Source organism: Oryzias latipes, chromosome 17 (genome assembly GCF_053564925.1).
Source record: "Oryzias latipes strain Hd-rR chromosome 17, Olatipes_Hd-rR_3.1".
Taxonomy (NCBI): domain Eukaryota; kingdom Metazoa; phylum Chordata; class Actinopteri; order Beloniformes; family Adrianichthyidae; genus Oryzias; species Oryzias latipes.
Window position 1 is genome coordinate 20,576,206 of NC_136253.1, and position 12,306 is coordinate 20,588,511.

The 12,306-nt window shown below is 38.2% G+C and overlaps 1 protein-coding gene across 1 annotated transcript in view; it reads left to right on the top strand.

Annotated features, from left to right (window-relative positions):
- slc1a7a (solute carrier family 1 member 7a) overlaps positions 1-12,306 on the top strand; it is a 55,241-nt gene that overhangs the window by 11,340 nt on the left and 31,595 nt on the right. Inside the window, exon 2 of the mRNA XM_023965426.2 lies at positions 3,336-3,415. Coding sequence (XP_023821194.1) covers positions 3,336-3,415 — 80 coding nt within the window. The remainder of the gene's footprint in view (positions 1-3,335; positions 3,416-12,306) is intronic.

Here is a 12,306-nt window from a genome sequence, read left to right on the forward strand (position 1 = left end):
TGAAACAACTGTAAATATGTCATATTGTAGGTTCTTCGAAGTAGCCACCTTTTGCTTTGATTACTGCTTTGCACACTCTTGGCATTCTCTTCAAGAGCTTCTAGAGGTAGTCACCTGAAATGGTCTTCCAACAGTCTTGAAGGAGTTCCCAGAGGTGCTTAGCACCTGTTGGCCCTTTTGCCTTCACTCTGTGGTCCAGCTCACCCCAAACCATCTCAATTGGGTTCAGGTTCAGTGACTTTGGAGGCCAGGTCATCTGGTGCAGCACCCCATCACTCTTCTTCTTGATCACATAACCCTCACACAGCCTGGAGGTGTGTTTGGGGTCATTGTCCTGTTGAAAAATAAACCTGCACAGTGGGTAATTTACAAAAGATCCTGCTGTGTCAATACCGTGTTTGAGAAAGCAGATAGCCTTCCGCTTCACTGCAAGGTTTTATGCAAATTGAGATGCATCGCACTTATTACGACACTCAAATATGAAGCCTTAACAGTCTTAACAGGCTGGAAATTAAAAATTTGCAAGATTTGAAAAACTAGTTTTTATATTTCAATAAATAATTTCCATATCTTTTTAACTTTTGATACCTGATCTGCATATGCTATGAAGATTTCTGAAACAGGGTTATGTCTATTTTTTCTGATAGTGTTATTTTTAATCATAGTCCTGATTTTTCTAATGAATAAAATCTGCATATATTTTAGATAACTGATCTACAGTTGCTATGTTGATTTCTTAAAAATAGTTATGTCTATTTTTGCATAATAAGTAATAAATCTTTGTAATGTGAATTATTAATACTTCAGAATTCTTAATTCTGTCTGATAGAAGTTATAAATTGGATAATGATAAATAATGTAATGAAAATGGTACTGTTGAACTGGGGTGGGTTTATATAAATTCACTTCCTTCCTCTCCCTTTCAAGCAATCTTTGATTTAATGTCTAAGTATCCTAAGTTTGATAAATCTTTGTATGAATTTATAACTGCTGATTGTATTGTTTTGTGCATTTTTTATTTGATTGCTTGAAATAAACCATTTCAAATCAAAAATAAAAATATTTCACATTTTCTTGAAAAGAAAGGGGGATTATCACAGCCACTGCAGACCTGATGGAGGGGAATTGGAACTAGCCAGAGAGGAGTTTTTATTCAATATCAATTGTCTTCCTTGTCTTTTCTTTTTATTCATTTATTTTTATTTTATTTTATTTTTTTCTCTTGGACAGGCATGAGAGAGTAAGAAACGAAATTTTGATTCATTGTATGTGATGCACATGACAAGAATTGACAAGAAAGCTGACTTTGGCTTTTGACTTTGACTTGGACTCTTACACACACAAAAAACTCTTTTCATGGCATGAAAGAAGTGGACATCTCTTTCTGAAAGAGGAAATGGCTTGGCTTTTAGTCAAACAGTTATAAAGGTTTTCTCAGAATACAAGGCAGGGTTTCTGAATTATACCATCAGTCTGTCTGTTGTTGTTGCTTAAAGTACAAAACAAGAAAAGGTTCAGTTCAGGGCAAGTCTGACATTATGGCTGCAATTTCAGTTATTGACTTTCTGTCTCAGAGTCTTAATACCGACCACAGTGGGTTTTTTGAGGCATTTCAGCTGTGACAAATTCTGTGCACTTCATGGTTTCATCTGTAACGCCAACAGCTAAGGCTTTAGGATTTTTGTCTGCAGAACTATGGAACTTGCCTTGTTTTGAGTGAAAAAAAATACAACAGTGGAACAACAGCAGGTTAATGTCAAGGGTACCTATGCATAAGCTGACTTACTGCTTTCCCGTTTCATTTCATTTCAAATTAAACGCCCGTGTATTCTGACCACATTGCTAGGAAGATAAACATGTTAACCACAAATAACAGGGACATGATATATAAAAAATGTTCCACTGTGGTTTTAATGCCACAAGTGATTTGATTTGAAATAAGTGCTTTCATGAACTTGCGTCTGGGCTTAAAAATCTAGACTAGGCATGTCCAAAGTCCGGCCCATGAGCCAAATTCAAATTCAAATCTCCACCGACCCGCAGGCTCCCGTCATAAAAAATCAATATGTGGACCCCAACCCTTTCTAGGAACTGTATGTACGATATCTTAATTGTGATTGGCTAACAACATAATTATCCATTGTAAACCAGTGCCATCACCGTCACGAGACCCTTCTGTGACTAACTCATTTATAAAATGTCAACTGCGTCAAAGCGCATTCTGACGCCACTTACCTAATTATTTGAGAAGAGTGGAAAATGATATGAACTTGAGCAAAGATCCTTAAGATTTGTTTCTGTGGTGAAGACCAGCGTTTTGTACTTCAAATCAGAAATTCACAGTAATTTTGGTAAAACTGTATTGACATGTGTTGCTATTCTATGTGAAGTACTGAAAAGTATCCATTGCAATAAAAAAAAAAAATCATTAAATAGTTGATTTGCATTTAATGGTTGAATGGTTGACCCTGATACATTCTCACCACACAAAATCTATCCCTCTTTCCAGAAGGGTAGGACACCCCTGATCTAGACCCTTTTAGACATTTAGTTTGACACCTAAATAAACGTAAACAGGAAACATTGTAAATAAAATTTTAAAAAAAAGGCGAAATAAGGGAAGTCAGGAGCCAAAGTTCCTGAAAATACTCAATTTCTTGAAGCATTTCTTTTTAAGTTTAACCAGCTTGAGAGACCATTAATCAAGTCCCTGAAAGCTGGAAAACCCAGCTTAGAATAAGAAGTAGGTATAGTAATTAATTGATAACTAGGTCAAAGCCTCATGCCTGATATAAAAGAATGAATGTGGAAAGGCCAAAAACAAGAAGTTAATGGAGGAAAAGTTCCAGAAATTAAGTTGTCCTATGACAAGGGAGTTCATGAAAAGCACACAAGCTTGTTTGCAGCATTTGTATCCTGAAACTGCTCTTGACGTTTTAACCTCGATAGACAAATGACTCAATCAAGTATTACTACCTAGAAAATTGGCTTTGTAGCAATTGTTCCGAAATGATCTGATAATTAAATGCATGCAGAAATACACAAAGTTCCTAATTCACTAAGTCTCAAACTTGCTCTGCAGCACTTATGAGATGGAAATGTGTTTGGATTTTTTACCTCATTATCACACAAATTCTTGCAGAAGTTGACATTAAAAATCAGAGGAGAAATGCATGAAAGGAGGACTTCTTTCAGGGTATTTTAAGCCCATTCTACAGATGTGCTGTCAAGCTTTTGTTAAAGGGAACACAAGGGTCTGTGGACTTCCCTGTTCATTTGTTGATTATCAGCCGTTTAAAAAATTAATATCCTGGGTTTTTTTCTGCTGTTTGCAGGAGGTGAAGTACTTCCAGTTTCCCGGAGAGCTGCTAATGAGGATGCTGAAGATGCTGATTCTGCCTCTCGTTGTTTCCAGGTAAGAACAGCTCTTAGTGTTTACAACATTAAAAGCACGCTAACCTTCGACCCGGTGGAAACCGCACAGAAACGTCCGAAGAGTTAATTGGTTGCCGTCTGTGCAGGTTTTGCATATGTCTTAGAAAAATGCCTAATAAGGGAAGTCAAAAACATGCCATTTAACAGTGACATAAATGCTGTTTGTGCTTTTAAGGGTCTAAAGTGAGTGTTGTCATGATGCTGTAGCCTCTGACAGGAATTGATGTTTCTAAAATGTGCACTTTGAGAGACATCTGAGTCTCTGGGAGCAGTTTTGTTGATAAAAAGCCAGTGTCCGTCAAGGTGTTTGGATGGGGGTTTCAGTTGGCTGCTCTGAAAGTCTGTAATGAGAGCTGTCATTTGCAAACAATGCGCTTCCAGAAGGCCACTCGGCCGCGTGCACTGAATTACAACACGGATTTCTGTTTACTATTATTGAGATGAGGTGTGGAGTCCTTCATTTTCCTGTGTAATGGTGAAAACTGCTCAAACTGAAAAAAAAAAGGTAGTTTGGTTCAGCGAAACTTCAGAGTTACAGGCTCTATGATTTCCTCATATCTACTGAGAATGTCAATGCACTCAGGGGTGATGCAAACTTGTATCTGAGTAAAAGTTACTCAAAAATGTCTCAATCAGAAAACAGTCATTACTTTTTAAATAAATAGGAAGTAAGAACTCAAACTAATTACCAGTTTAATCAAAACATCAGATTTTAAAGGAAAAAGGTCAACAAAAACAAAAAATCCAGACCTTAGTATGTCTTAACTGAGCTTAAGGAAACAACAAAAATCAATTAGCGAAAGCAATCAGCTAATGTGTAGAATGGTTCATAAAAAAGAACCAGGTAAAATAACAAAGAGTGTATCATTTAAAAGGAATGTACACTTTGCTAGTAGGTTAGACCCTGTTCTGCCTTAATCCTTGGTGGCAAAGAATCAACAAAGTACTGGAAACATTAAGGTACTGAGAGTTCGGTCCATATTGACATGACAGCATCACGCAGTTACTGCAGATTTTTTGGATGAATCTCTCGTTCCACAACATGGTCCAAAGTGTGCCAAGAAAATATCCCCCTTACCATTACACCACCACCAGCAGCAGCCTTAACCGCTGATACAAGGTAGGGTGTTGCTGCAAAAAAAACCTGACTCAGAGCAGACAACGTATTTTCCAAGCTTCTATTGTCCTGTTTTGGTGAGCCTGTGTGAATTGTAGCCTCCGCTTCCCATTACTGTGGGAGGCGCGGCACCCGGTGTGGTCTTGTGCTGCTGTAGCCCATCTGACTCAATGTTGGAAATCTGGGCTTTCATTTAAGTAAACAGACAGCAAAGTTCCAGTCCCATCTCTCTTAAATGCAGGAATTCTGTTGGAGACAAAAGACTAAACATTAGATAGGTTTTTAATTGAGAAAAAAAGAAAACAATGAAATCTATATGAAAGACCAAACACAAATGAATAAAAAGGCTGATAAGTATTTGGGGATGCTGTTGAATAGAAGAATCACTTGAAGGAATGGCAAGTTTAACTGAGGAAGCAGGGGCTACCATGTCCTGGGGCCTAATTTATAAAACTTTGCGTAAGATTTGCGTCAGTGGCGTACGGATGAAACATAGGACGTGCGTACGCACAGAAATATTTGGATTTATAAAACCGTGCGCACGCACATCCTACGCATCTTTCCCTTAATAAATCACAACCAATTCTAAATGGAGCGCAGCTTTTGCGGCTTCATGACACGCCCATAGTTGCCCATAAATAGTCCGTGAAACGCCCACAAATGAATATTCATTAATTGCGAAACCATGGCAAACACAGAGAGGAAATCAAAAAAACGTAACTTGACTTAATGTGAAGTAGAAGTTATCGTTGGCGAGGTGGAATAGAGGAGAAAATGTTGTTTGGAGGGCACAGTGTGGGCATTACTAATGCCAAAAAGGCACGTGAGTGGCAAACGGTGGCAGACGCCGAAAATGCTGTAGCCTCACAACCTCGGACCGTGGCCGAAATAAAAAAGAAATGGTCGGACATCAAAGTCGAGGCAAAAAAACTTCTGGCGCTGCATCGCCAGAGTGTGTCTGCTACGGGGGGGGGGGGACACTGGAGCTGACCCCTCTTGATGAGAGACTGGCGGCAATAATTGGGGAATCCCTTAAGTGGAGTGGTGGTTGAGGCGCAGGGGGAACACCGACGCACCAGATGCACCGGGTGACACACTCCCAAAAACCCGCAGAGGTCCAACAGGACGGCTCGAGGAAGTCGGAACCGGCTAGTAAGCCACTCGTCCTCGTTTGCCAGCAAGTCTTCTTGCTGTCTAAAGATGCGTTCACTCCAAATTCTTCCATTTGCCACATCTTCTAAGAGCGCAAGATCAGCCATTGTGCGTCATTACGCATTGTGATGGGGCATTTTATTTCCATCCATTAAATTACATCTGACAAGCTACAGATGTCGGTAATAATCGACGTGGAAATGGGAAATTGATCAGCGCAAATGTAATTTCTTGTTGCTTTCTGAATGGTTGAGACATACGCCATACATTGTTTTATCAAAAATAAAACAAACTAAAGGCATATGCATGAATACCATAATTCTGTTGCTTATGAAGAAATGTTTTAATATGAAAACAACTTTCCCCAGTGGACAATTAGTACATCTGTCCGTCCGTCCGCACGCCCGCACCTATATCTGCTCCGCCAGACGGACACACTGACGAGAATATCAGTGTTTTACATTATTTCGTTCTGTTAAATATATTATTTATGAGGATGAATTGCACAACATGCCAATATTGTAGAACATATATAACTTTTCTTTTTCCAAATAAGTGTTCATTTGAATTTCTGTTGTAATTTTCGTTTGATTTTTTTTTTTATTTGTTTCACTGCTGATCGATCAAACGGGTCTTCGTGTAGGCTGTTAATTGTAAGACTTGCTTTGTGAAGTCGTCATGTAATTTATGAGAGGCAGTATTGTCATTTTCACTTTCATGTGTTTCTTCCATCTGCCGACGGCGTCGCCGTTTCTCATTTCACCCGTTTTTGTGTCCACGCCTGGGTCAGAGCTTGCGTGGAGGACCGCACATTTTCCCGTCAAGTTTGCTTTTATAAATCTCAACTATTGCGTAAAGAGTGGCGTACGCCTTCTTTTGTGCGTACGCAACGTTTATAAATGAGGCCCCTGGTGATTAGAGGATTTTAGAAAAATGCTCAACTACAACACAAATAACAGGACAATTCCTGACAATAAGCTAATTTATCCGTACTTCTAATGACGTAAAACATTTTATTTTCCCGTATAAAACAGTTGGAAGGGCGTATAGCATATCCTGATTAAGAAAAAATTGATACCTTTGTGAAACACTTTCTGACATGTGACTAAATCCACAAAAATAATATCAAAAACATTGAATACCAATATAAATTAGAATAAGTTTATCATCCATCTTAAATATCGTACTTACCAAACTATCGGTGGATGGCAGCAGATTCAATCTGTTCTCCTGACAAGAAATGCCACTAGACTTCCAAAAAGACTTCCGAAAGGCAGGGGCAAATATTTCTACACCGGGCATGTGCAGAGTTAGGAGTACAACAAGCCTATTAGGACAAACTTCTTGAAACAAAGCAGTATAGCTGTTGAAATGAACTAGTTACGTTGAATTTGAATCAACTATATTTTGTTGTTGCTGTTTTTTTAAATAATCGTGATGCAATTTAAATACAAAAGTGGTTTGTTTTAATTACAAAAATTGATATTACTGGGCTTCATTTTAACATAAAACTATTACCGTACACAATACCCAACACATCACTTTTGCATTTCTTACCTTAGTTGTGACGAGTGGTTATTGCCTCTCTCTCAGCTGGAACCAGTCTGGCGATTCTCCTCTGACCTCTGGTACACATCTTGACCATGTCTACATGCCTGAATGCATTGAGTTGCTGCCATGTGATTGGCTGATTAGAAATCTGCATTTACAAGCAGTTGGGCAGGTGTGCCTAATTAAGTGGCAGGTGAGTGGATGTTCACAAACATTTAGAAATGAAATGATGAAAAGTTGCATCCCCACAAGAGGAGGAGAGGATCTTTGGATCGGTCTGACCAAGGAAAATAAAAGGTCAAACTGGGTCTGACCGCTGTTACGCACTAGATATCATTTTTAAACTTTCTAAAGATTTTAACTTGCACAGATTGTTGCTGTGGTTTTTTTTATACTTCTATTGCACACAAACTCGTTGCCTTTTTTTAGGTTTTCTTCTGTTCTCTAGAGCGCAGAAAAACCGTGACACATTCAGTGTCAAATCATACACCCCAAAATCTGTGTGGAATCGAAAGCAGACCTTCATTCCAAAGTTGACCAGGGTTCACTTTTTTATTTGCACCATGGTTTAGCTTTCACACTTGCCAAGTGAAGCAGAGAATCAAATAAAACTCTTGTGAGAATCAAACCTGTCAGTGTATGGAGTGTCAGATAATTTCATCTAGACAAAAAAAAAGAAAAACACAGTAAGAGACCACACCAACAAGCAAAGCTTCTTGTGCACAAAGGGAGAAACACCCTTTTCTCTCTCCAAGGAATGCTGCTCTCAGTGCTGCTTTTATTGAGAATACAACCAGGAGGCCACAATTTACAAGAGGAGAAATAAAGCTAAAAAGTTCAGTAGGGGTGTCGTTTAATGAACTTTTTCAGTTTAAGCAGCATCCTTCCTTATCTGCTAAGGGGTCGTAAAACCCCCTCATCTAAGTTTGGGGTAAGAAGCAGGCAATGAAACCCAGAAGAAGTGTGGTTGAAAAGGTAAAATAGTTATCTGTAAGCTACAGCTTGAGTTAACATTAAAAAACATTTAAACAATGATTAAAAATAAAAACAATTTCTTTTACATGGAGCCCTTAAAGTATATACTGCTCATTCACTTGTTTCCTTTTTTGCTGGAATCGCAGATACCCTTTCCAGGAAATGTGCGGTGAGTCATAACGTCGCTCATGAGTACACATCTCATATGTGAGATATAAAATATATTATAGTCCCTGGTTTAAAACCACAGCAGCTCTGCATTAATATTGCTGGGGGCTGAAAATATATTTTTAATAATTTATTTTGAAGTCCATATATTATCATTCAGTGCCAGTGTGTTGCTTCTCATATCCCATAAAAAAAGGATAAGCTGCTTTATAATTTTCTTACCCTATAATTGCAAAAACCCAACAAATTTCTCTTTAAATTAATCTATTATAAAAACGTGATTTAATTTTACTGTCGTGAAATTATATTCTAAATGTATTTTAAAAACAGTCATTTTAACGAGAAAAATAAATTGCCTATACAACAATTAAAAAAATATATATTTAAGATGTAAAATAAAACCACATTTCCGTGAAACGTTACCTGAAGTCTTGGATTTATTGTAATATGGATAGAATAGAATCATTGAAGGGGAGAAAAAGCTATTGTAAATCAACTAAATATGAATGTTTGGAAAGAAAGAAAAATGAAAGAGCAAATAGATCAAGCGTTTTACAAAGAGAAAAAAGGAAATTATAATTTTATAGAATCTGCCTGAAGTCCAAAACATGACTGAAATTCAAACAGGAATTAAACAGCAATTAAAAAGAAATGAAAGGCATGTCCAAGCATGCAAGTAACTCAGAAAGTCTAATAAACAACAGCCCAATTCTACGAATTGTAACTCTCAATCTGGAAAAGTAAATGACTATTCCAGATTGAGCATGCAAGCCAATCATCTCTGATTGCAGTTTTGATCACGTTGTCTTTGTGCTGAGTTATTAAGCCAGAGAGCCAAACTGAACAGTAGAAGAAAGTGAAGGAGATGGGTTTTTGTGTTCAATTACCTCTTTTTATTATCAAGGATTCCAGTGTTTTTGTGGAAAAAGCTGTCGACCTCAAGAGAGCCCAGCCCACCAGACTTTAAAGTTTAATTATTTTAGGCTGGTAGCTATTGGTTGCGAGCATTAGATCAATGACTTCTCGAACACAAAATACACCCTGAAAAAAAACATGCAAACACACCAGTTACATGCAGGGTGCTTTGTGCAATAAGCTACTTACAATCTATGCAACAGCAAAGACTGGATGAGAAGTTAATCCTTCTTCACTCTGTGCCTGGCTGTCTGTCTCCCTCTCAATCAGCATCTCCGTCAGCCTTCGTGTGCGTTCTTCTCCTACATTTCCTCTCCTGGCCTTTTTTCTTATTTCTCAATTTATCCACAAGGCACAAGCTGGTCACAGAAACATTACAATGTGCTCGCAATCCACGAATAAGGTTTCCCATAATCAGGGAATCAGCGTGTTTCCCTCCAGAAACCTGTCCCTGTGTGACCACCAACTACATCTAAATGTATGCAACACCTACAGGAAGAAGGGATAATTACAGCAAGTTTCACAGCAGCACATGAATCACAGCAATCAGGATGAATTTGCAACAGGCTGTTGGAGGTGATGCAATGTTCAGTGTTCCTCGTGTCCATCTATAGAGACAATAATATATAATGAAGGTGAGAGGCGTTGCTTGCTACCACACAGTTGCTGTGCTTAGAGTAATCATGCTCCATCTGTTCTCACTCTGCTTAAGATCATTCGTAGTTTTTCCTCTTCTTCCTGATAAAATGTGCACCAATGAGGCAGTAGGAAGAAAAGCAGCAGGGGAGAATGACGCTGTTCTCTGTGCTCTGACACAAGCAAAGGCTGGATCAAGCCGGGACGCTCTGTTGACATGATACGTGGTACAGTAGGGCTTATCTCGGGGTGAATATGCTCCCTGGCCCTTTAGCCTGTCTGTCCCCATTTTTCCCTCTCCCTTTGCCATCTGTGCGCCAGCCAGAGCGGAAACCAGATTATCCCATGAATGCGTCATGCAGAATCAATGGTTGCTGCAACTGCTAAATTCTGATGAAGATCTTTTCATGGTGGGCTTTGGGTTATCGCAGAGGTCCTTTTTTTTAGATGACAAAAGCAGATTGCGTCAAAACAGTCTGAATCAACATCCATCTGATTTTGCATGAAAATTTCAAAAGATTTTTTATAGTTCTATCTGTAAAATGAGAAGAAATGTTATTATCTAGGTTTCATAAGAGTTTTTGTATATTTTGGAGAGAGTTTTATTCATTGAAAAATTAACCAGAGAGGTAACTACTTCTGGTTAATTTAAATTGTTGTCTTTGTATTTAAACTTTTTTGTAATAATAGATTTAAGTTGCTGATATTCCAAGAAGTTATTTATTCCATGTTTGTCTTGAAATTCCTGGGGAGTTATGAATCTTCTATCAATAATTAGGTGCTCTAGTAGTGTTACGCCCCCAGCTTACCAAGCTGGGAAGTGTATCATTTTTTTGTTTATAAGGATGTTCGGGTTGTTCCAGATGGGTGTAATTTTCGCACGGTTGAATTGACGAGTTTGATATTTTGAGAAATTCCCACCAGACTGTTAAAGCGGCGTTTGTATTAATACTTTGGAAACAGTCCTGTTTTTTAACTGTTAACTGCTAATAAATGTTTAACAAAATGTAAATGTAAATGTTTTAAAGATTTTAAAGTTTTTGGACAAATTCTTGCAGGTTTAGTGTTCCATAAAAAGCCTGATATGGATGAGTCTAATGTTTTGAACCATTTTAGTGGCGGTTGTGTGGGAATCATTGAGAAGAGATAATTAACTTTGGGTAAGATTTTCATTTTAACCGTGGCCACCTTGCCCATGAGGGACAGAGGCAGGCTGACCCAGCAGGTTAGAACGTCCTGTATGGGGTGTGGTTCAGCTGCACTAGTTCTGATCATTTGGGGGAAGAATAAATACCTAGATATTTGAAATTGCCTGATTTGACTGCTATCGAGAGTCTTTAAAATATATTTCTAAAAAATCCGTCAGCTAAACAAAATCCTCACTGTGACTTGATTGACATGCAGAACGGCCAATCGATCATCCCCTGATACATACGTCAGAGGATGTATTCAAACACTGCACATGCCTGTTTGAATACACTGAGCGCAACTTCTGTCCGTCATCAGAAAGTCGCTACCTGCCCCACGGCACGTCAAGTCCCCGGCAGAAGACCACTCCAACCCACTGGAGTGTTTATTGAGGCCCGGATCGCCCTGTGTGCCTCCACAGTTCCCACCCGATGGATCCGAGCTTACTGAAGCAGTTGTGTATTCCTGTGGCACGCGCTTCCCATGGAGCCTGCAGTGCTTTAGAAATGTCATGCTCCCCCCATTGCACAGTTTACAGCAGAGCATGAAATATGATAGTCACTGCTTTCTGTGTTTCTAATATAATGCCTCATTTGTTAATACTAAAATATCTCCTCACAAAGATTTGTGTACTCTTACTGTGTAGTTTTTGAATTATCAGTACATAAACAATGTTATGTACCAATATTTCATTATTCTATGTTTATTAAACAGTATTTTAAGTCTCAAAATACATAGGTAGATCTTTAAGACAATTTTCGTCTCAAAAGTAGCTCACATGCCAAAAAAACTGTGGACACCCCTAGCTTAAAGTATTTTTCTGCATAAAACATGCTTTCCTAAGCCGTTCAGAGTAAAGTAAATCCATATTTATGAAAACATATTACCTTTGGCATACTAAAGAACACATTTTTTATTAATCTTGAGTTATTTTCGCAGCTTATTTCCTACCCGGAAGTAAGACTCGATCAGAGACAGTCATATTCAGACAGAAAAGGCCTGCAGTGCTCTGATTAAAACTTTGGAACACAGTTTTTGTCTCCTGATTAACTGGCTGAATTTGCTTTGACTCAATCTTTTATAATAAAGTATCTCTGTGATTCTTATAAATCAAAAAAAGTAAAGTTCTTTTTTTTTTTTAATCATCCAACCCTATACTGTATGCATTT